The sequence below is a fragment of the Phocoena phocoena genome, chromosome 3 (assembly GCF_963924675.1).
Source record: "Phocoena phocoena chromosome 3, mPhoPho1.1, whole genome shotgun sequence".
NCBI lineage: Eukaryota > Metazoa > Chordata > Mammalia > Artiodactyla > Phocoenidae > Phocoena > Phocoena phocoena.
This window is the reverse complement of record NC_089221.1, coordinates 161,904,348-161,929,234: the sequence shown is the minus strand read 5'-3', so window position 1 is coordinate 161,929,234 and position 24,887 is coordinate 161,904,348. Positions and strand designations below refer to the sequence as shown.

The window sequence follows — 24,887 nt, the reverse complement described above, 5'->3', positions numbered from 1 at the left end:
CCTAACCACTGTGCCACCAGGGAAGTCCTGCACTTTTAAATTTTTAAAAATTATTTTATACAGCAGGTTCTTATTAGTCATCAGTTTTATACACATCAGTGTATACATGTCAATCCCAATCGCCCAGTTCATCACACACACACACACACACCCCCACCGTGGCTTTCCCCCCTTGGTGTCCATACGATTGTTCTCTACATCTGTGTCTCAATTTCTGCCCTGAAAACCGGTTCATCTGTACCATTTTTCTAAGTTCCACATATATGAGTTAATATACGATATTTGTTTTTCTCTTTCTGACTTACTTCACTCTGTATGACAGTCTCCAGATCCATCCACGTCTCAACAAATGACCCAATTTCGTTCCTTTTTATGGCTGAGTAATATTCCATTGTATATATGTACCACATCTTCTTTATCCATTCGTCTGTCGATGGGCATTTAGGTTGCTTCCATGACCTGGCTATTGTAAACAGTGCTGCAGTGAACATCGGGGTGCGTGTGTCTTTTTGAATTGTGGTTTTCTCTGGGTATATGCCCAGTAGTAGGATTGCTGGATCATATGGTAATTCTATTTTTAGTTTTTTAAGGAACCTCCATACTGTTCTCCATAGTGGCTGTATCAGTATACATTCCCACCAACAGTGCAAGAGGGTTCCCTTTTCTCCACACCCTCTACAGCATTTGTTGTTTGTAGATTTTCTGATGAAGCCCATTCTAACTGGTGTGAGGTGATACCTCATTGTAGTTTTGATTTGCATTTCTCTAATAATTAGTGATGTTGAGCAGCTTTTCATGTGCTTCTTGGCCATCTGTATGTCTTCTTTGGAGAAATGTCTATTTAGGACTTCTGCCCATTTTTGGATTGGGTTGTTTGTTTTTTTAATATTGAGCTGCATGAGCTGTTTATTTTTTGGAGATAAATCCTTTGTTGATTCGTTTGCAAATATTTTCTCCCATTCTGAGGGTTGTCTTTTCGTCTTGTTTATGGTTTCCTTTGCTGTGCAAAAGCTTTTAAGTTTCATTAGGTCCCACTTGTTTATTTTTGTTTTTATTTCCATTACTCTAGGAGGTAGATCAAAAAAGATCTTACTGTGATTTATGTCAAAGAGTGTTCTTCCTATGTTTTCCTCTAAGAGCTTTATAGTTTCTGGCCTTACATTTAGGTCTCTAATCCATTTTGAGTTTATTTTTGTGCATGGTGTTAGGGAGTGTTCTAATTTCATTCTTTTACATATAGCTGTCCAGTTTTCCCAGCACCACTTATTGAAGAGACTGTCTTTTCTCCATTGTATATCCTTGCCTCCTTTGTCATAGATTAGTTGACCATAGGTGCGTGGGTTTACCTCTGGGCTTTCTATCTTGTTCCACTTTTTATTTTAAATCTTTTCACATGAGTATGTGCATGGGTTGTGGGACAGAGATGAGAATAACGATTGCCCCCTGGCTGTCAGTCTCACCCTCTGAGCTTTTACCCATCTTGTCTCAACTTTTCCCTGTGCCCTCCTCATTTCCCCATTTTTGGTTTGTTTGGTTTGCTAGAGCATCTTTAAAACGATCCCAGGTATCTTTTCATTTCATCCATGGCTATTTTAATCACTGTGTTGAATGTCAACAGATACAGACTTGTGTTTTTTAGACATCGCCTCCGTGCAGCTCCCTGAGAGCACCCTTGCTGGCTCTCCACAGGCTCTTCACTGAGGCTAGTTCAAGTAGGGTCCACGCAGAGCCACACGCGACATTCATGTTAAGTCTGTGGTAATTTATAGCACTCCATTCTTCCCCTCGAGCCATTCATCTGTTGAAGAAACCAGTTCATCGGTCCCAAGGAATTTCCCATGTTCTGCCCTGGCAGTCACTGTCCTCTTTGCTTTCCACGTGGCAGCAGCTAGCTCAGGGCTTCTCGGCCTTGGCTTCACTGACATCTGGGGCTGGGTTACCCTGTGGTGGGACCATCCTGTACACCGTAGTCTGTTGGGCAGAGTCTCTGGCCTCCATCAGATGCCAGGAGCAGCCCCCCACAACCAAGTCATGACATCCTAAAATGTCTCTGCGTGTCGCCAGTGTCCCCTGGGGCAGAGTCACCCAGTGGAGAACTGCAAGTGTAACTTGTTGCCTTACCCACTGCACTTCCTACAAACTGGTTGCTAGACCTGGAGGTGGATTTCGTAAGCCACTTCCTGTTGCTTCACCCTCTTAAGTGTTCTCCATGGGGAGAGAGAAGAGGATCCCAGCCGTAAGCTTCCTTCTCGCCCTCGCCCCATCTTAGGGAAGAGGAGTTTTGGGCCAGGATTCACACCTTCTCCCACAGGCCTGCCTGTTCCCCTGACCGTCACTGCCCTGTGCCCACCCTGTTTTTTCTTACATGCATCAGCATCTTTATTAAACAGGTTTCTTCACCCAAGTTGCGCCCCCCACATTGGGGAGCTGCCTGGGGGCTGAGTGACCTCAGGGCGCGGATGCCCCTGCCCTGCTGTGTTGAGGCCTCCCCACTGCCCACCACTGCCAGGCCTCCCAACTCAGCCCTGGGCTCTCAGTCAGAGCATGGCACTAGCAGTGACACTTGTCCCGAGCAGCTCCTGGTTTCATCCTCCCTGCACTGCTAATGGGGGATGGTGTTCTGCTACTTGGGGTGCTGACAGGGCCGGTGTGGGGGTCGGTGCCTGCTGCTCAGGAGGTGCCACACTGGGCAGCTTGGCCCCGGGGGAGGGCGTGACCTGTGAGCGTGTGATGTGAGCGACACAAGCCCTCAGAGGGTCTGAAGAGACTAAGCGTGTCGTGTGTAATGCTGCCAGCCTGAGGCATAGCCCGTGCATGTACCAAGTGTGACAGGCATGGAGATGGGTGGTGTTGTGCCTGGGGGGTGTGTGTCATGGGAAGTTCCATTACCTGGTGGCTTGTTAATCACCGTCTGAGGGCTGACCCAAAAGCTGCTGAGGAGACAGGGAAGTGGGCATTGCCCGGGCTAGTCCGTCAGTCCCTCTTGGTCCCTAAAATGTAGAGGAGGTAACAGGGTGGCAGGTACCCCTAACAAGCGGTGCGTCCCTGATCCTGTGAGCTGTCAGCTCCTGCAGGGAGCAGCCAGCCAGAACTCAAGGAAAGACCATGTTTGCACGTTCAGCCCGTGCACCACCAGGGGCGTCCTAGCTGCTGGGGTCCAGGGCAGGCTGGGTGGGTCTGGAGGGTGACGCTGGTCCTACTATAAAGACACCTCTGCCTGTTTGCTCAGAAGACACTGTTGGTACCACATCTACTTTCTGAGAGGGCCCACGAACCGAGGGGGACCCCTGTCTCGCTCATACCACGGCTGCCCTCAAACCTTGCCTTCTCGGGCTTCCCTGGTGGCACAGTGGTTAAGAATCCGCCTGCCAATGCAGGCGACACGGGTTCGAGCCCTGGTCCGTGAAGATCCCACACGCGGTGGAGCAACTAAGCCCATGCGCCACAACTACTGAGCCTGAGCTCTAAGGCCCGTAAGCCACAACTACTGAGCCCACATGCCACAGCTACTGAAGCCTGCACGCCTAGAGCCCGTGTTCTGCAACAAGAGAAGCCACGACAATGAGAAGCCCATGCACCACAACGAAGGGTAGCCCCCACTCACCGCAACTAGAGGAAGCTCGCACGCGGCAACAAAGACCCAACACAGCCAATCAATCAATCAATCAATAAAATAAAAAAACAAAAACCTTGCCTTCTCACCCACGGCTGCTGTCTCTGCCACCCTTGCTGCCTGCAGTCCAGCTCAGCATCTCCGCTTCATCTCCTTACGCCATGTGCACTGTGCCCCTTACTTGTTCCTTCCGTGTGCAGTCACGGCCATGTGGTGTCCTCTCTGTGTCCAGCTGTCCCACTCTGTGAGGCATGGCCTGGGACCCTCGAGGCTCGGGAAGTACCCCTTGAGGGCAAGAACGGGTAAATGGTCCGACCAGGCCAGAGGTGCACGTTCAGCATGTCTAGCGGCAAATGTGCGAGTCCACCTGCTCCACGTCCCCAGAGCTGAGGTGCAGGAGGTCCGGGTCAGCTCTGGCACCGGGAGACCATGCCTTCCCAGTTAATCTCCTGCAGTGGGTCAGATGGTGTCAGGACCCTGGGACAGTCTGCTCCCATCTCCCCCTCCTCCTCCTTGCCCCTGGTTGCCACCCATTTAGTGTTGCACATCCAAATCCCGCACTTCATTATTGTTATTTATGCCTTCAACTATCAATTATCTTTTACAGAAACATAATGAGAAAAAGGTCTTTCATGTTCATAAATGTTCACCATAACCTGACAGTCTTCATCCTCTGTGCAGATGTGCATGTCCATCTGGTGTCACTCTCCCTTCCTCCTAAAGAACTTCCAGAACCTTCCTTGTAAGGCAGATCTGCTACAAACAGACTCTCAGCCTTTGTCTCAACAAGTCTTTATGTGACCTTCTCTTTTCACTGTATATGGAGTTCTGGGTTGGCAGTGTTCTGTCCTCAGTATTTTGAAGATGTCCTTCTGTGGTCTCTGAGCTTGTTTCTGACATTTGGCCTCGTGAGCGCTTCTCCGTTTGTGGTGCATCAGTCAGCCCGCTGCACTTGTTTGCTTATGGTGTGTTGCCACGTGGTTCTTTGTTTTCTGCTGGAGCTTCTTAGGTCAGTGGATTTATAGTATTTGCCACATTTGGGGGTTTGAGGCCATTATTTCTTTGGATATCGTGCCCTTGGGATTCCAGTTACATGTATAATGGAATTCTTAGTACTGTCCCACAGTTCACCACGGCTTTTTTTTTTTTTTTTTTTTTAGTAATCCTTTTATTTTCCCATATGCATGCACACACGCATATCTACAGAGTTCTTGTCGGAGTGTGCAAGCGGCGTGGGAAGACAGTTTTCACCTAACATACGTTTCTGGGCCATGGCCCCGCACCGCCATCTACGCAGCACTCCATGGCAAGGTTCCAGAACGTCCCACGCAGCCTTGCGGTGCTCATTGCCACGGTGAGACATCTGGACGTCTTCCCCATGTCCGGGCACTACTTCGGCTTTTCCGTGTTCCTACTCACACAGACTGGCCTTGGGCGCCCGTGGTAATACTCCTCCCCTCGTGCTTCCCACGCCTGGATTTCCCACCGTCTAGGGCCACGGGCTGGCCTTCCTCACCTCCCACAGTCTTCAGACACGCAGCCGGGCTCACCAAGGCTTTGTTCATTTTCCTGTAGATTTTTTTGTGTGTGATTCATTTTGGGTAAATTGACATTACTTTGTCATCAGATTCACTAACCTTTTCTTCCACAGTGTTTAACGTTAATCCCACCCAGTAAGTATTTCACCAAGATACTGCATTTCTCAGCTCAAGAAGTTCCATGTGACTCTGGTACTTCATATTCCTCTTCTCACCAGTTCAAGGTTCCCTTTAAGCCCTTGAGCATTTTAAATTTAGAATAGTTGCTCTAAAGTGAAACCCTTGTCTGATAATTCCATCTTCTCTGTCCTTTCTGGGTCTGTTTCCATTGACTGATTTTTCTCCTGGGTTAAGGTTCACATTTTTCTACAGCTTCATATGTCTGGAGAGTTGTGGGTTTTGGATACTGTGTGTTGTAGATTCCATGGGATTGTCTGCTGGATTTTATTGTCTTAAAGCGTGTCAGTTCTGCTGGCTGCTGGCAGGCAGTTCGGTTAGCAGGGGATCAGCTGATCTTGGGGAAGCTTGTTTTTGAAATTTCTTAGTAAGGGGAATAAGAGAACCCCTTAAATGAGGGCTGGTTTAGCTCCACTGCTGAGTGGTGCAGTGAGGACTCCTCTGGGCTGGCTGTCTATGGCGTCTCCTGGCCCATATTCCTGGGCTTGGGGCCCCAGCCCAGGGAGAGACCCGAAGCCTTCCTGGGCAGCAGCTCAAGGCCCCCTGCAGGTGCCAGGAGGTGTCCCTCTGCACTGTCCCTACCTTCATGGGCCTCTGCCCGCGCATGCAGTTCCTTCGGCCTCCCTGGCCCGTGGTCCAGAGGTTCCTAGAGGCAGTGAGCTGAGCAGTCCAGAGGCTCCCTTGGCCGTTTCCCTTCTTTCACATCTCTGGCCAGTGCTGCCTGCATTCACTTTGAAAGCATCGTTGTGTGTTTTGTCCAGCACCCTAGTTGTCACCAGTGGATGGCTTGTCTGGTCCCAGGTGGTCTGTCTGGCCCTGACATGGGGGCCTGCTTGTGAAGAAACTGAGAAGATTCAACGGGACAGCTATCTGTCCATTCACCCCTCCATCCATCCACTGAATATTTCCTGGGCTTGGGTGGCCCACCATGGCCTTCCAGTGGTGGAAAGGCCTGCCCCCTCTAAGTGGAGTGCAGGGCATGAGTCACCGGCCTAATCACCAAAATCCTCAGACAGAAGGTTGGAGGTGACTGCAGCAGACGTGGCTGTGTCCTCCTGGGGTCAGCCTACAAGTCCCTGAAGGGCTCAGAGAACAGGAGGCTGCAAATGTGTGTACCACCCAGCACAGAGAACCGTGGAGGTGGCAGGTGGAGTTGGATCCTGGCCCTGTGTGGGTTTGGGCGAGTCATTTGACCCTCTCTGATGCTTGAGGTTTGTGGTGGAGTTTAGCAATAACAAGCCTAAATGCAGCTCTTAGCCTGCGGCCTGCAGGATGTGTTCCTGGGTGCCATGTGCCCTGGTCCCGTGGTGCCCCCCCTGCTCAGGATGGCTCTGGGTCCTGAGCCTTTACCAGGCTGTTAAGACAAGGGAAGTGCAGGCGGGCTGTTCCTCAGGGATCCTGGATCTTTGGCTTTCAGTGTGGCCTGCCTACAGGAGGTTGGAAGTTGCCGGCCTGGGGCCTTGAGGCTGCTCTGCCCAGGTTTCCCCGGAGCCTTCAGGAGCAGCCAGCATCAGACCTGCACGGTGTGCAGCGCTGCTGGTAGACCACAGCCACTCCTACTCCCACCAGCCCAGTGGCCACCCACTGGAGTCAGGCACAGGCCTTTGATGGGTGGGGCTTGTGTCCTGAGCGCACCCAGTGGACACCCAGCAACCTCCAAGTGAGGGTCCCCATTGGCGTCCACTGCAGCTTGCTGGTTGGAGCGGGAATTAGCCCAGATGGTCCTGTCCTGCCTTGTTTAACAGCAGAGGGTGGAAGTGGGGCCATGGCCCCAGGTGCTGGGAGGCACCTCTGTCATTGTGAGCGACCCATTATGACAGGGTTTCCAGAGGGGCCCACGGCACTTGGGGTTACCCTCAGACTACCTGCCCCACTTTGAACCTGACTCAGAAGGAAGGGAGAGAGCCGATGAGTTTATCACGTGACCAGCTTCCTTCCGATAGTTTCTTGGAGGTGACAGGGCTGGATGCACTTTGAGTAATTCAAATAAAGTATTTTTGCTTCACAGTAAGCACCTGAAAACTTCTGTTTCGATCTAAAACAGATCTCCATTTCAAGTAGCCCCTGCGCCACAACAAAACAGTATGTGCCAAAGGCCACTTTGGTGGATGTTGAAGACGCACAAGTAGTTTTTAAGTACATTTTAGAACGCTTTAGAGGATTCTCTTTTCTTAAACCTTCTTGTAAAAATTTTAATTTTGTTGTGCTTCATTAAAATGTTATTGGGCCTCCAAGCTGGGAGTCTGTGACAGGTGGGATGGTCACATGCCAGTGTGCAGGACACTCCAAAATCAGAGACTCCTGCAGCCCTTGGAGAGGTGCCCTGGCCAGTGCCTGTGTTTCCTCCTGGAAACCGGATGCGGGGGACACAGTGGTGAGCAGGCAGCTTACCTACAGGCACCCCATGTGGAAAGGTCTGCAGAAAGGATCAAGGCTGTTGCCCCCAGGACAGAGGAAAACTGATGGGTGAGAGCCACAGCCAGCTTAGGCAGCTGCATTAACCCAGATCACTGAGGGTGGGCCCTCTGGTGCCAGCAGATGTGCTTTTGACTGCTCTTGGCCGCCAGCTGTTCGGCAGCATGGGCTGAGTGCCATTAGAATACACCTCAGGGGAGGGACTTCCCTGGCGGTCCAATGGTTTAGACTCTGTGCTTTCACTGCTGAGGGCCCGGGGTCAATCCTTGGTCAGGGAACTAAGATCCCACAAGCTGCAAGGTGCAGCCAGTCAGTCAGTCAGTAAACAAACAGCCATGGAGCAACTAAGCCCGTGCGCCACAACTACTGATCCTTCGATCTAGAGCCCGTGAGCTACAGCTATTGAGCCCACGTGCCACACTACTGAAGCCTGCACGCCTGGAGCCCATGCTCTGCAACAAGAGAAGCCACTGCAATGAGAAGCCCGTGCACCACAACGAAGAGTAGCCCCCGCTCGCCGCAACTAGAGAAAGCCCGCGCACAGCAACAAAGATACAACGCAGCCAAAAATAAATAAATAAAATAAATAAGTAAATTTATAAAACAAACAAACGAACGTACCTCAGGGGAAGTCCCTGGCGGTCCAGTGATTAGGACTCTCTGCTTTCACTGCCGAGGGTGCGGGTTCCATCTTTGGTCAGGGAACTAAGATCCCATAAGCCGTGGAGCGTGACCCAAAAAAATGGAAAAGAAGAAAAAAGAATACACCTCAGTCATTGACCAAGTGTCATTGGCTCCTCTCTTTGTTCCAAAGTCTTCCAAATGGGGGCTCTTGTCCCCTCTGCCGGCACAGGGGCTGGTGGAATTTAGACAGGTCTTGGCTTGGTGTCTTTTTTGCTAATAACGATGGACAGGTGGCCCATCACCTACACGTGTGTGCGCACGCGTGTGCGTATGCACGCACGTGCGCACAGTGGTATGAGTGAATTGCTCTGTTGTTGATGAGAAGGACCTGGCCTGATCCTCCTACTGGAGGGAGGAGACACCACAAGAACCCATGTGGCCCGGACCCTGGTTCTGTGATGAAAGTCAGGCGGCATGAAAGTCAGGGGACACACACTTGAAGCCAGCCCTCCTGGCATAGTGGAGGAAGCTTGGGATTTTAGACCTCTTGGCTAACTGCTCTACAGTATAAAGTCTTATTCTTGGTGCCCTTGGGAACTGAATGACTTTGTGAGAAAGGAGTCTCCCAAATAACTTGCTTGACAACTAGGCCAGTTAAATGCTTCACTAGATGGCCCACAGGGAGTGTGTGATCCAGGGGTTGGATGGCCCACCACACCATCGAGTCAGCCAGGCACCAGGGGGGCTGCCCTGATGGAGTCTCTTCTCCATCCTCCAAGGGAAGGTGCACCCTTCTTAGTTCCTCTCCTTCGCTACCTAAATCCGGGCTCGCGTCATTGCTGACGTCATGGCCCTTGTCCCCCAAGCCCCTGGAACACAGAGGCTTTGCTGTGTGTGGATGACAGACACACATGGTGCTGTGGTTAGCCCCGAGCTGAGTCTTGCATAGAGGTCTGGACCGAGAGACCTGGGGGCATGAGAACCAAGTCCTGCATGCTCTTTACTACCATGGTGTCCCACGTCTCTGCTCTGGGCTTTGCACTTGCTGTTCCCTGGTCAAGAACACCCTGACTTCCTAGCTTTCATGATCAGGTGATGTCAGTAGAGAGCTCCGTAATAACGACCGACAGGGTGGCTTTACCTTGACGCTGTCTTTGCTGTGTTCTTGTGTGTTCTGCTGTTTCCCTTCCACCCACTTTATATCACTCTTGCACTGAAAAGGGTTAACAGACGGGAGTCTCTCCCCATGTTCAGGTGGTGTTCCTCAAAGCCCACACGAGTCTTCAGAGAAAGACCCTCTGTATGCCCTAGGGCAGGTCACAGCATTATGGAGGCATCATTTGTAACCCATAGAACTTCCCCAGTTTAGGTGTATAGTCAGTGAGTGTTAATGTTCTCCCCAAGAAGTTCCCTCCAGCCCTTCTGCAGCCACTCCCCACTTCCAGGCACTCACTGATCTTTAGTTTTGCCTTTTCTGGAACTTTATATAGATGGAATCATCCATCGTGTGGTGTCATATGTTGGGCTACTCTCACTTAGCTGGTGGCTTTGAGGTTTGTCCACGTTGTGTCCATCAGGAGTTCGTTTCCTTTTATTTCTGGGTAGTAGTCTGTTGTTTCTCTGTCCACCAACTGATGGACATTTGGGTTGTTGGCTATTTTTTGAATAGTAAGAGTAATTCTGCTATGTACATTTATGTATGTTTTTTGTGCAGACATATATTTTCATTTCTCTTGGGTATATCCCTAGGAATGGAATTGCTGTGTCGTGTGGTAACTCTGTGTTTAGCCTTTTAAGAAACTGCCAAACTTTTCTACAGCACCTTGTATGTTCCCACCAGTAAGGGACGAGGGTTCTGGGGTGTTGTCTTTTTTCTTTTAGCTAGCCCAGTAGGTGCCTGTGCCGTCTCTTCCTCACTGATGAGTAAGGGCTTCTGCCGTGCTTATTGGCCACCTGCAGGTCTTCTTTTTGATCTCTGTCTTTAACCCATTTCCAAGCAGAGGCCACTTAAATGTTGCATCTGCAGGGGCCCAGCTAGGCGGGGCCCCCACCGGTGCTGCTCCTCTAGTACTCTGAACAGCAGCCCAGGCAGTGGTCTGGTTGTGGTTTGCGGGATGGGTCATCTGGTCCTGAGCCTGCTTTGAAGGGAGCCTGGCCCCTGTCTCAGCAGCACGGTGGCCCTTGTGCCTGCAGGGGCTGGAGCAGCACAAGGGGCTGGAGGACCTCCCATATCTGCCAGCCTGGCGGTGAGGAGTGTTGTGCTTTAGAAGTGTGGGGTGGTTTCTGGGGGCTCAGATCCCATGGAGGTAAGTGCTGGAGCTCCGTGTGACCTCTCAGGTCTGCTCCAAATGGCAGAGTCCTTGGAGATCCTTGGCAAAAGGGGAGGCTCCTGGTAAGCAAAGTGGGGTGAGTGTGTGGCCCACAGGGTCCAAGCTGGCTGAGCCCTGTCTCCCTCACATGCCTACAGCCCTTGGCCCAGTTGGTGACGGGGTCACGGGCACCAAGATGCCAGTCTGCCCATTGGTTGGTTCTCCCCACATGTATGTAGCTCCTCTACCCACCCAGGGCTTGCGGTGGGCCTGACATTCTGGGTGGGGAGCAGACAGGTAGCCACTCCAGATGCTCTGAGGGAGACGTGGGGGGGCCCAGGTGGGAGAGCCTCCCCTCCTTCTAGGGGGCGCTAGGGTGGAGACCTGAGAGGTGGGCTCTGATGGAGGTGGAAGAGCCCAAGACTTTGGCACCCTGTGGAGGAACTGGAGAGGACAGTGGGCACAGAGGCCAATTTGGGCCCTGTGGGTTTGGGGGTAGAGGGAAGGGGTTGTGGTGACAAACCAGCACCACCCTGTCGGGTGATGTCTGCTACACAGAAGGTGGGTGCTGAGAGCCCCAAGATAGATGAGAAAAAGAGGTGCGACCCTCCATCTGGATCCGTGTTCTTTCTAAAATTCCGCCAGAAGGCTGATCTCTGAATAGCTAAAGCTTAAATTATTTTGAGTTTTTTGGTGTATTTTTTCTTGTGACATTTGGAAATTCCGCCACTCCAAGTGCAGTGACAAGCTGCTCTGAAGCTGTGACGTGGGAGCTGGGCAGGCATTGGGCTCTGTCCTGCCAGGGTGTTGGGGGGCAGGGCGTCACCTCACCAGCCTGCCTCCTGGCTGGTGGTGCTCACCCACCCCGATTCCTTTCCAGTGGGGTGTTTCTGAGGCAGGATGACCTGGGCTGTTGTTGGTTTTGGGAGAATGGTGAAAGGGGGCTGCCCATTGCCTGTATCTTCACTCTTGCCTCTCATGTGTACCTTCAGCCCTGGCCCCTGTGCCATCTGAGGAACTCCTATTGATCCTTCAAAACCCTGCTCCAGTAACCTTTCCTGTAATTTTCAACATGTGTGGGTTTTATTTCACCCCTCCTGAAAACACTGTCCTTATCTGGCTCCTTGTATGACTGGGAAGGGAGTCTTTGGATTTCCAGATATCTTTATTGACATTTTTCCATCTTGCTTTTTTGCAGGACTCTGTTTCACTGAGACCTTCGATCCGATTTCAAGGAAGTCAGGGGGTGAGTCTTTTTTTGGTCTTAATCATATTTAGAATTGTGGAACTGGTGTGCTCCCTGCCCTGTTAGGGCTTGCTGGGCACAGCAGCCGGCTGGGAGCAGTGTTTTGGCCCCATCCACCTTTGTGCCAGGCTGGGCCCTATGCTGAGTCAAGGTCTGCCTCTGGTTGCCTCCAGGCTGGTCCTGTGGCTGGGGCCACACCAACAGGCCATCTGTGGCCTGAAGGCAGCTCTCCTGTCCAGTGGCTCTTCAGTCTCTCCCACTTCCTTCCTGTAGCCGCCAAACCCCTGTTCTGACTTGATCTCTGTGCTGATTCAAAACTATGGCCCCAGAGCCCAAGCAAGCCTGGAACTGTGCCCCCCCAGGGTGGGACGCTTGTCTCTGTTGGTAGACCTGGGACCATGGGTGTTTGTCTGGCTTTTGGTACTGGGCAGGGGAGTTATAGAAACTCAACATTCCCATTTTTTCGTGAAAGGTATTTGATTCTAAATAACCATCTTACAGAAAAATTGGGGAATGGAAGAAAGGGTGGGTTGTCTATAATCCTTACCCCCCCAGGTCTTAGGACCCCCATATCGTCCACCTACCAAAGGTGCTTGAGAACACTTTAGTTTTTCTTCTAGTCTTCATTGCAAGTCTTTTTTTTTTTTTTTTTAAATCTGAAGAGTTGCCATATGTGTCTAAGTCAGTTTCCACCTGACAGCCTGCTGGCTTCTTACAGAACCAGGGGTTCTGTGGGTTTTGTCCCAGCCGGCATGCTCCAGAGAGATGGAGCCTTGAGGAGATATGTGTTTGCATGTGCAGATACATTGATACCAAGAGATTTATTGCAAGACATTGACTCATGTGGTAGTGGGGCTGATGAGTCTGAATTCCATGGGGCAGGTAGGAGCTGGCACTGGGGTTCATAGGTGAGCTTCTTCCTCCTCAGGGAGGCCTTAGTTTCCTTCTTAAGGCCTTCAGCTGATTGGATGAGGCCCACCCAGAGCATGGAGGGTCATCTCCTTAAAGTCCGCTGGTCGTGGGTGTCACTGCATCTACGGAGTACCTCCATGGCACACCCAGATTACCATTCATAGAGTCTTTGGGGGCTGTGGCCTGGCCAGGGGAACACACGAACTGACCATCACCCCAAGACCAGTCAAGGTCGGTGAGGCCCTTAAAGGCCCCAGGGCCCTCCTCCCGACACCAGCCCCGCCCCCCCTGCCTCCCCGTGCCTCCTCTGGGGCTTCCTCCACACCTTCATTGGCCCCATCAGTCTTCTGCCAGTCACCCTTTTGCAGCCTCCACTTTATCTTCCGTGAGACATTTCCCCAGGGGTTGGAGGTCAATGCTGGGCTTGCTGCCAGACTGGCCCAGTGGCGCCCTCTTGTGGCCCATGATCACTCTGTGCCCTCAGCAGCCGTGGGAAGATGAGGAAGCCAGTGCACGGATTGGTGTTCATTTATCCAGTGAGCGATGCTTTCTAGTCAGCAAGGCACCACGTGGCTGCTCATAGAAGCGCTGTGAGGTTCTCCTGGGTTGTACCCCGTGTCGCCCAAATTCCTGTGCAAAACCTAAGAGCCACATCCATTCAAGTTAGGGGTCCCAACATCTTAGTTTTAGACTTACGCTTTGCCCACATTTCCTTCCTTCTGGGCATTCTCATGTGTAATGGAGTTCCTAGAAAGTTCTGAGGGTGTGGAGGCCCTGCGCTGCAGCTCGGGGCAAGCCAGGCCATGAGTCTCCACTAAGAGGCTATTCCCTGTCTGAGACCATGTGAGGGCTGGAGGGGGCTGTGTGACGAGGGGGGTGCTTTCCCAGCTTGCTGTGAAGGATCAGGTGCTAAGTCTGCCCCTTATGACCTCTGGACCTTGTCCTTCTCCTCCTGGGCATTGATGGAATGTGACCATTCCTCCCTGCCAGGTGTGAGAGGCGTGGCCTGGTGCCAGGCACACGGCGGACTCTGTCCTGACCAGGCCATACCTGCATGGTCACCCAGAGCGGAGGAGGGGAGGAGGCAGGGTGCCTCGCTCTCCGCTCCCACTTCTCCCGGTCGCTCCGTACACTCCACCTGTGAGGTTAGAAATAGAGGAGTAGGAGGCTGGCAGGTGGAGTTGGGCAGGCTCATTCAACGTTCCTGATGCTTGGGCTGACTCGATGTTCCGGACCCCGTGTAGGCCGACAGGGCCCACTTCCCAGAGGCCCATGAAGCTGGCAGACTGAAGATTGAGACCCTATTTGCTCCTTAGTTCAGGGACCTTGGCCAGATCTTCTCCCTCTGTCCCTTGGCCTCCCTGCCCAGGAGATGGGCCACCCACCTCAAGGGTTGTATGCAGGTTAACATGGCCTTAGGAGAACCAGAGTCCTCCCTGCAGTCCAGAACCCGCTCACTCAGTTCCTGGTGCTAATCCCCACCTGATGTGAATGCAGTACAGCTGGCATAGGGTCTCGGTGTCACTCAACTCCTGGGTTGGGAGTCACATCCAGTCCAGCCACCTCCCCGCCTGTGCTGTGAGCGCCACAAGGGCTGGGTGCTGTGCGGCTGGGCCCCGGTGTTGGCTGGTTCCTTGGGGCGACTGTATGGCATTGCCAGTTTCCCCAGAGAGCCTGGCCCCACCTGTAGCACGTCCGTGATCTAGGGCATCTAGGGCATTGTCTTCAGAGCAAAATGCCCACCTTTGTTTCATTTGCCGTGTACGTGTGTGTTCTCTGCCCTCTCACAGACACTGAGCTGGCTGACCTGGGCCCCTCTGCCATCAGGGGTCACTTCTAAGTTGTCAGCCCCTGACAGCTGGTGAAGTGTCAGGCGGCAGAGGGGAAAAGAAAGCCCCACTTGGCCGGCTGCAGCCCGGCACTCTTCAGTTGATGAAAAAAGAAAGAAAGGGAAGTAGGGTTGGCATCCAGGGCTGTTGAAGGCATTTGCACGTGCTGCAGCAGGAACCCAAATGGCAGTTCACAGAATGAGGTTTGGTGGCACTTGTCGAGGGCCCTTGACTGGTGTCTCTGTGATCTAGGAGCCAACTCCGCGGGAATCATCAGGGATGTGTGCAAGATTGAGCCACAGGGGTGCTTGTTGCTGGGTCACAGGGATGGAAAGCCCGGGAAGGGGCGGGCAGGTGGGCGGGCGTTGTGCACTCCCGCTTCCCAGGGCCCACAGCGTGCGGGGAGTGGCTCTCGAAAAGGAAATAGGTGCTTAGAAAGCGCCCTGGGTCTGGGGTTGAGGAAGCTAGCCTCCCAGTGGGCGGAAGAGGCCACTACAACGCTTAGGAGTTGTATTTAGCTGTGCAGTAGTAACTCTTTACCCAAAATATACTTTATTCTGAGGGTTCCCTGGAAAAGAAAGATAATGAAAACAAACGTTCTCTGAAAACCCCTCTGGCTGGAGAGAGCCTGGCTCCTCAGTTTGGTTCCTGTGTGTGCCTGTTTTGTCTTGTTCTTACCTGACTGGAATACCAAGTGCTCCCCACCATTTATCCCCCACCCAGCTCGGGACTTGATTTGTCTCGTTGAAGCTCCCACCTGCACCGCAGACAGGCCAGGCCCCGCAGGTCTGGGGGAGGGCTGCCGGCCTGACGTGGGACAGATTTCAAAGGGGGTTGATTTAAGGGCTCTGGCAGGGACTCGACCTACTCGCAGCGGAACCAACACGCCCTCTTGGGCCTTAGGCCTCAGAGGCGGATGTCAGTCCCTCAGGTGCCCAGGACCATTTGGGATGGGACAAGGCTGTTTGTTGCTCCAGGTCCATCTGTTCGTCTGTGCACACAGACACATGGCAACTCCCTCTGCCTCCCCATAACCAGGAGTTGGGGCTAACATCAGATGCACCCAAACCTGCCATGCTCGGGCCAGCTGAGGGCCACGTGGCAGCTGAGACCTGGTCCAGAAGGCACACGTACTGCTAAGCGGGGCCCAAGTTTCAGAAAATGTGTCGAGCTCTCCGCTGTCACAGAGAAAGCTGCGCATTCCTGAGCCATTCGTGCCCAGCTGGCTGGTTTCCCTGCTGGTTTCCAGTGACTGGTAGCCATTAACCAGCATCATTAACCAGCAGCAAAACAGCCTGTTAACCAGAGGATTCCATAGGGGGTGGTGCCACAGAGCTGGGAAGGGCCTGGGGCTTCAAGAGCCTCCAGTGCCAGGCTCCAAGCAAGCTCCCCTTCCCACCGTCCTGCAGCCCCAGTAGCTGCACAGACCCTCCTCTGGGCTCTGTGCTGTGCCCCCGCCTCCAGGATTTTGGAAGTGGCCATACATACCCATGTGGAAAAGGTTCTCACAGGGTAAAAGGATCACACTGAAGGTTCCACCACACCCCTGCCCAGAGAGAAGCACGGTTGCATCAGGACTTGTGCTGTGCGTACCCTCTCCTTTCCTCGTAGGGGCGATAGCCTGATGGGGACTGTGGCAGCCATGGCAGCCACTGCCCTTTGAGCAGACTGAGATGGAAAAATGCCACCTGGGGAGGCCTGGTCTCTGCCAGAGCCGGGATGTGGCGAGGGGAGAGGATCAAGGTCAGGATGGAGGAAGAGCCACCCGTGTTGGGGTTCAGGCTCCATCGGAAGTGCCTTTTGAGTTTTCTGACTTCGTGGTGCACAGTCTTCCTGCCACATTCTGGGCGACTGCATCAGTGTGTACCTGGCTGCGGGTGCATCTCCTACAGTGACCCTCAGAGGCATCTGAGTGCTGGGTTTTCAGTTACTTCTATAGTGGAGAACAAAAGTCACATCTGCAAAGGGACGAGCAGACAACACAGGGGGGCTGCTAGTGCTGGACGAGATGCTGCACACGCACTGGAGCGTGTGTGTGTGTGTGCGCGCGCGCGTGTGTGTGTGTGTGTGTGCATGTGTGTTTTCCTGCCCGAGGTGAGTGATAGCAGGCAGTCTGGGTTTGAATTTTTTAGATGCTGAGTGTGAGCTGCTCCATCTCTTTTTGACCCTCATAAAGAAACAGGTGTCTGTGTTGAGATTTAGGGCCTGCGTGGCTGGCCAGGGCCGACCTGGTATTGCCACCCTGCTGGTCTCCTGCATGGACTTTGGCCTCACCTGCCACTGGGTGTGTGTCCTGGGGGGGCCCTGCCCCCGAACTGCATTGACAGGATCATGCTGGAGGGCCAGGAGGGAGTGCTGGACAGACCCCAGCTGGGTGGCCGGGTGGAGCTGGGCCAATGGGGCAGCCTTTCTCCTGGGCAGCATTCATCCTGGCGGGGACGTGGGGGACAGGGATCATCATTGGCCCAAGGTCATTTGCAGTCCTTGGACGGCTGGTGCGGACTGTCCCTCTCCCCCAGGCCAGGCTCTTCCTGCCCTGAGCGGCTGTGCCTGGGAGCCACTCTGTGACGCCTTGGCTCTCAGTGTGCACAGCGGGGGCCTCTCTTTGGAGCAGGGACTGGCTGTGCATTGAGGGGGTCCTGCAGCATTTTGAGCCAGCCCTGGGCTGTGTGACCTCCCAGCTTCCCTCATGGGTCTACACACCACCCTGAGGGCTGGGGCAGGGGAGCCGCCTCCCTCCCTGTGGCCCAAGCTGCCGTGTCCTTGCTCTCACGGACAAGGCTCAGACAGGCTGAGCTGCCTGCAGTCACACGTGACGGCTGGGCACAGGGCAGGGGTTCAGCCCTGAGCCGCATTCTGTCCAGTGCTGGTGAGGTGCGTTAGCGTCCTCACACAACCAAAGAGGAGACGCGCTCGCCCTGGCCTGCTGGGCTGGTGCGACGGCCCAGGAACGAGGCCTGCTGCCCCTTCTTGCTGACCACCTGTGACCCCACCTTGTGTGTCTGCCTAGCTGTGATGAGCTCCTGTGCTCAAGCCCAGGGATTACTTTAAGGCTGGTCACCTCTGGTGACGGGTTCTGGAGGCCCTTCCACTGCCTGCACAGGGGCTGGCAGCTGGAATGTCAGGTTTTCCTGTCTGTGTTTTTCAGCAGCTGCTGGCCTTCACCCAGTGTGGGCATGGGGCCAGAGGGTCGGCCTGGAATAAAGTGGCCTTTGGATGTCCTGCCTACGCTGAGCCCTGCACTTTGGCCAGGACTAGTGCTGTCTGTCTGTCTCTCAGGCAGGCCGTCTGTCTGTTCTTTCTGGCGGCTGTGGCTTTGCCTCGCTAGGCTACAATGGTGCTCTCTGAAGTTGGGGTTACATAAACCATGGCACACGCATCCCCTGTCATGGTTGATTGGGGGCAAGTGCTGCCCCTCTGTGAGCCCCTCGGGGCCCGTGCCTGCCTTATTCACAGACACCCAGGTGGAGTCAGTGTTTGGCCTGGAGGAGGTGGAGAGGGCGTTGCTAAGTAGGAGTGCGGGTCAGGACATCTCGACCTCTCAGCATGCCCTGCCCGCTGCTGACGCCCACCCATCTTGTCTCATCTCATCTTTACGGTTGTCCTGAACCAGATCAGCCCTGTTTGGTGGGGAAACTGAGTCATGGCCCAGCTTGGGGTGGGGTCCCTGCCTCTGGTTGTGTGCTGAGTGCTCTGTGCTCCTCAGACTGAGTTGCCATTGCTGCTTAGAAACCAGACACAGGACCCCACCCCCCTGCCACTGCATGAGAACCCAGGACCCACCAGCAGCCTGTCCATGGTGACACGCTGGTCCTGTCACTGTCGGGAAAACAAAGGTGTGTTTCAAGGGAATGTGGTTGCACATTCCCACTGTAAGGGGCATGCTTCAGGGATGGGCCCGGGTCCTGTGCTGCCCATCCTGTGGTCCCCTCTGTGCTGTGGACCTACTGGTGATGTCCCCCCTTCTGCACGCAGCACATCTCCATCCCCCAGCCTGACTGCCCCACGGAGCCGCGGACGTTCTCCTTCTACCTCTCCAACATCGGCCGTGACAGCCCCCAGGGCAGCTTTGACTGCATCCAGCAGTACGTCTCCAGGTGAGCCTTGCCCAGGCTGCCTCAGGTCTCCCAGTGGGCAGACCCGCCTCCCCCGACTTCCACTGTGGCGTCCCCTGCCGCAGCCTGCTGTGCAGATGTTTACCCACCACCTCCAGCCCCAGCGCCCCTTCTTCCCCTTCTCAAGTGAGCTACCCTGGCTCCTTACAGTGTGTCCAGGGCACAGGTCTAGGTCCTGGCGTGCCACCTGTGGCCCAGGGACCTGGGTTCCCTTGTTTCTTTCGGGTCAAGATGTGCCTTGAAGAAACCCTGTTGCCCAAGTCAGCACCAAGCCCCATTTCTTGGATATGGGGGTGGTGACCATCTCTCCTGGTCATCCCAGGTGCTCATCCCGGCTTCTGGCCCCTTGTCTTGCAGCCATGGGGATGTCCACCTGGACTGCCTGGGCAGCATCCAGGACAAAATCACGGTGTGTGCCACCGACGACTCCTACCAGAAAGCGCGGCAGAGCCTGGCACAGGCTGAGGAGGAGACGCGGAGTCGAGGCGCCATCGTCATCAAGCCCGGAGGCCGTTACCTGGGTGAGGATCAGGGCCTGGGGCTCCACCTGTGGGGGCCTTGCACCTGCTGGGCAGCTGTCGGGGGAGCAGGAGAGACTCAGGGCCCATCCAGACCAGGAGCAGGAGTGACGGGTTGACAGAGGTAGGATGAGCTGGGTCAGTGTTGGGTCAGGATGGAAGGTCCTTCCTGGGTGGCATCTGCTGCCTTCTGAACCCAAGATGGACTAAGGGACCCGAGAATTCCAGGCATTCTGAATCTCAGGGCTCCTCTCCCAGGCTGTAGCCTCAGGGACCTCTACCCATCACGGAGACTCACCCTACATGAAGCCAGAGCTTCGGTCTGTCCTCCAGCTGCCACCCCTGCCCTCACCTGCCCAGATGTCTCCTTCCCAAGACCGACGTGGCCGGGGCAAGGTGCAGATGACGAGATGCACCCTGTGGCGGGCGGCCTGCTGCTGTGTTGGGGCCAGCGAGGGGCCGTAGGGTGGAGACCAGGAAGGAAACACATTGATCCCTGTTCACTGGGAAGGCTCTGGCCCCTCAGCATCTGCTTGGAAACAATTTCAGTGAAGTCGAGACACTGACAACATTAAAAGTATAGGGAGAAGAGTACTATCTATTTATCCATTTAGAAAGCCCCGTCATCTTTCTGTAGTCTTCCCGCCTCCTGGGTGCAGATGGAGTTAAGGAGTCATTGGAATGTGTTGCCAGGCAAGAAAACCCTGAGAGAGGTGTGAAACGGCTTACAGCAAGGGAGAACTTGATGGCTTTGGGGGTTTTTTTCTTCTTTAAGGAAAAGCAAGAGCGTTTCACATTGCTCCAAAGAGCATGCGACTTTCCTTGCTTGGCAGTGGGGTTGGCTCTGAATGAAACCCCAGACGGTGCAGGAATCTGTCCTGCCTGTCAGCGCTGGGCCCCAGTGGATGTGGCTGTAAGTGACCAGGGAGCCTGGGCCCTGGGCTGTAAGCTGCCCAAGAGGTGCCAGCCAGAATCTAAAAGGGCTTCAGAGCCTGTTTTTGCTTCAAGATGCAAATGTGGACATTTGTACACATTTGAATAAATTTTGAGTGGGTCTTTTAGCCAAAAACTTGGTCCAAAATTCATGTTACGGTGCCATTTCGGGTACAATGAAGGTTTTTGCAGTAGTTTACGTTCTGGTGGAAACGCTCGTGTCCTGGCCTCTTAAGCCACCGACGTGCACGTCCTGGGTGTGTCAGGCCTCTCTACCCACCCCATTTCGGCCCATCAGATGGGTCCTCTGGGGACGAAGTCTGGCCCTGAGGATTCTAAAAGCACTTCTTCCCTGTGTTCATTTGACAAATCAGATTTGAGGGATACATGCAAAAGGAAGTCGTCGTGGAGAGGTTTCTGGCCCAAGGATTCAAGATGTGCGCTGACTTTGCTCAGCAGTCCTCGTTCCTGCAGTGGCGGGAGCGCCGTCCAAGGTGGAGTTAATGACTTAGGAGTGGAAGCAGCCTCCCTCGAGAGCAGTGCTGGAGGCTCCGTGGAGGATCCCCTTGTACGTCTCTGTTTGCAGCAAGAGGGTGGGGGATCGGCCTGCTGCCCCCAGGCCTCCAAGCACAGCCAGGTCTGCCCAAGGAGCACTTGCCAGGGCCACAGCTGGGGAGCTGCTCACACCCTGGGGTCTCTAGAGCAGCTGCCCAAGTGGCCCTGACGCCTTTATTTTCCTTCTCCTTTTTCATAAAAAAGAATGACGGATCCTGTGGGACCAGCATATTGCTGTGGAGTTCCGTCCCTGGGTGCCTGCCTCTGGCAGTTATGGGACTCCCTTGTTAACATCAGCCCCCTCTCCCCATATGGGTCAGGTGTTTTGGGTCCCCAGGATGTAGGCTGCCCATGATGAAGTCAGTTAAGGCTCTAAGCCCGCTTCTCTTTCCTGTAGCTCCCGCTTCTGAGACTGTGTGGCCCTGCAAGTGCCCACTGAGCTGTTTGTGGTCAGCAGGTGGCAGTCTCGGCCGCCCAAGGGCCCCACTGAGCAGGTGGGGCTGGACGAGGCTTGAATTGCCTTCCTCTTGGGCTTAGTGAGAGCTTGGGGCTGTCGGCCATCGGCCATCCACGGGTGTCCACGAGCTCGCTCAGGAACTTGGCGTCGGCCCCAGGCAGGGGGACACGGTGGCCACTCCCTCACCCCTTCCAGTCCCTAATGGCTGGCTCTTGTTGCAGGCAAAAAGGTTCAGTTTCGGAAACCGGCCCCGGGGGCAGTGGATGCTGTGCCCTCCCGGAAGCGGGCGACCCCCATCAACCTGGCAAGCGCCATCAAGAAGACCAGCGCTGGCAGCGTTAGCGGGGGCAGCGGGGTGTCTCAGAGGCCCTTCCGTGATCGGGTGCTGCACCTCCTGGCGCTGAGGCCCTACCGGAAGGCCGAGCTGCTGCTGAGGCTGCAGAAGGACGGCCTGGCCCAGGCGGACAAGGACGCGCTGGACGGCCTCCTCCAGCAGGTGCGTGCTTGCCCTGGGCTGGCCTGGGCTGCGCATGTGGCACTCACTGTCCAGGGCCCTCCTCCTTACCAGCTGCGGACACACAGGCAGTGCGCATAGCACAGGGGATCCAAGACTCCAGGCGCACACGGTTTTTAGAATTGAACGAAGTCTGAGGAACCCGCAAGCGTGAGTTAGCAAGAGCTCGGGCTTCACAGTCAGACAGCAAGGGCCTCCTTGTTGCTCATCAGTTGTGGCTCCAGGCAAGCGGCTTCACGTCTGGACCCTCAGGCTTCCATTTGCGACTGGGGCATGACCACAGCACCTCTCTTGGGGTCAGGAGCTAAGCGGGCAGGAACGTGGTGCCAGCAGGTGGAACCTGCTCTTAAGCAGCCGGGGCTTTGGGGCAAGGGCGGTGGCCCCAGCACCTTCCTGAGGCCCTGCCCGAGAGGAGGCAACTTGAGGACCCCTGAGAAGGCGAGTGGCTCGCTCCGGCTTCACCACATCAGCTGGGCCGTGTGGATACCACTTTGCCATGAAGTGGGGATGGGCCACCTCAGAGCGCTGTGGGGATGGCACAGCCAGCGGCAGTCACGCCAGCATCCTGAGGAGGAGGCGTGGCCCTGCCTCAGGTACTCTGGGCACTTGGATGGTGCCTCCTGTAGCAGAACGTACACGCCGTGACCATCAGTAGCTATGTCTGAGGATGAGTTTCAGATTTACCGAGTTCTTCAGCAGGCCTCTGGGCACTTCTCTTCCCCATCCCCAGTGCAGTCCAAGGCTGCTGTGACCACATAGCACGTTTGTTGGGAGGATGTCGGCATGGCTCGCATCCCCCCGTGCTCTGGCTGGGGTCCCTGTGTTACCCATTACCCCCCGAGAGTTCAGGGCAAAGGGAACGGGTGAAGAGGGAAGAGAGGCCTCTGTGACATTCCCCTGCATTCCAAGGCGCAGATGCAGGTCTGGGCAGGGGCTGGGCCCCATCCACAGAGCGAGCAGGTGAAGGGTGCCTCCCCCATCCTTCACCCAAGGAGAATCCTCTTGTGTCCTGAGGGCTGAGGTGCTCACCAGAGACTCATGTTACTGTCAGGAGCGCCCATGTCCACTCACTGGGTGCCTTTGTGCGGATTTGGCCTCCTGAGCCGCTGTCCCCCACGTGGAGGTCATGCTGGCAAGGACTGAGCAGCACTGTTTCTCCCTGCAAGCTTAGGGATTGGCTCGGGGCCTATTAGAAGACAGATGCATGGCTCTGGAGCCCAGAAGTTTTCTTTGGCAAAGGGGCTTGCCAAAGCACCCAGAAAGCTCTAGAACCAGGAACAACATTCCCAGGGCGCTCGTTTCCTTGGAAAGTCGCGTGCCGGCCTTGCCCCTGGGAAATTGGGGGAAGTATGTGGGAGGCCCTTTCCCTGGGCTGGGGGCCACCCAGAGCTGCCTCCTGCAGCACGGGGTGACCGCAGCAGGGCTGAAGGGAGCTGGACAGAGGCATCAGACATGAGCCAAGACTGGAGACAAGTGCGGCAGCCACGCCCACCCCTGGCTGTGCCCGTAGCTTGCATTGCCATCCAGCCAGGCCCTCAGCCTCTGGTATAGCGTTCTTAGAAATGCCCTTGCTCCCGCTCTCTAATCTTGTTCTGTTTGTGCCCAGAATAAAAAAGCACAATGCAGAATGTGACCCTTAGCTGACCGAGCACTTGATTACACCTGAGATTTACCCACTGAGCAGCCCTCAGATGTGGCAGGGATGCCAGGCGCAGTTCTCTGGAGAGAGAGGGGTCTGGTGGTTCTGACTTAGGTCTGCCTGGGGCACTGCTCCATTTTTAACCCCTGTGACATTCTCATTGCTCCTGGTCCTTTCCTAGGACCAGAGAGGCACCATACTGGGCTCCAGCTTCTCCAGTGGACTTGGGTTTGGCAGCTCCTAGGGGGTGGCCCAGCCAGTGTCTTGGGGTAGAGCATCCTCCTCGTGCCCGCTCTGATTTCTCCTAAACTGCCCCAGCTGCCTTGTGCTTCTGTGTTTACTACCCAACTTGTTCTCCGCAGTGGTGTGGGGGGCAGGAGGACCCCCGCCAGCTTGGGGATGGGAAGGTGTCGGGGGCTGTGCCTCACCCAGGATGCTCATTTCCAGCCCCCGCAAGTGGCCAGGGACTCTGATGAACAGCACTAACAAAACCACACTGCTCAAAGGCGCCTTCTCTATTCCTTCTGTGAAAACAGAAAAGATTTAAGGCGTTCCATCTTCCTGGTGGGAGTGTTGACGGGTGGGTGGCTCTTCCGGAGAGCATTTTAGCAAAACGTATCAAGAACCATAAAAATGTTCAGAGCCTCTGACCCACTAATCCCACTTCTGGGAAGCTGGCTGAAGAAAACCATCACCAGCATGGAAAAACCTGCACAAGTGACATCTGTTTATGCTACAGAGAAACTGGAAACGGCGTCAGCATCCAACAAAGGAGAAACGTTTGAGTACATCACAGTGTAGCCACTTGGTGGAATATTACTCAACCATTAAAAAATACTCCTTGTGAAAACTGCTGTGATGTGGAGAACTTGTAGTCTCAGTGAGAGCAAAAAACAGCGTGCCAGCCACATGGCTACACACGCGTGTTCTGGGGACCATGGTGCCCAAGTGAGACACTCAGGGAAGTGCCCGCTTCAGGTCAGGGGCCTGAGTTCCGTCAAGCTTCTTACGGCAAACGTTTTAAATCCATCTTCGCAAAGAGTCTTGGAGACAAGCTCAGCTTTTGTTAACCAGCAGCAGCAGGGCTGGCTGGTTGCAGGGAAGGTGGGCTCAGCCTGGCCCCTGGAGGCACCACTCACCGAGCACCCCAGTCTCGGCCGACTCTGCCACAGGAGGTCTGAATCCGAGAGCGGGTATGTTAGTCCATCGGGCTGCTGTAACAGAATACCATAGACTGGATGGCTTATATACCACAGACATTTACTTCTCACAGCTTTGGAGTCTGGGAAGTCCAAGATCAAGGCGCTGGCAGATTGGGTGTCTGGTGAGGGCATGCGCCCTGGTTTATAGACAGCTGCCTTCTTACTGTCATCACGGGGGGGGGAAGGGGTGAGGGAGCTCTCCGGGTTCTCCTTTATAAAGACACTAACCCCATCATGAGGGCTCCACCCTCATGACCTAATCACCTCCCAAAGGCCCCACCTCCGAATACC

General features: G+C 54.6%; 1 protein-coding gene across 1 annotated transcript in view; it reads left to right on the top strand.

Annotated features, from left to right (window-relative positions):
* The window catches only part of ELL (elongation factor for RNA polymerase II), an 83,572-nt gene that overhangs the window by 40,549 nt on the left and 18,136 nt on the right, over window positions 1–24,887 (top strand). Inside the window, exons 2-5 of the mRNA XM_065874666.1 lie at window positions 11,875–11,922; window positions 18,639–18,760; window positions 19,136–19,299; window positions 21,463–21,737. Of these exons, the coding sequence (XP_065730738.1) occupies window positions 11,875–11,922; window positions 18,639–18,760; window positions 19,136–19,299; window positions 21,463–21,737 (609 nt within the window). The remainder of the gene's footprint in view (window positions 1–11,874; window positions 11,923–18,638; window positions 18,761–19,135; window positions 19,300–21,462; window positions 21,738–24,887) is intronic.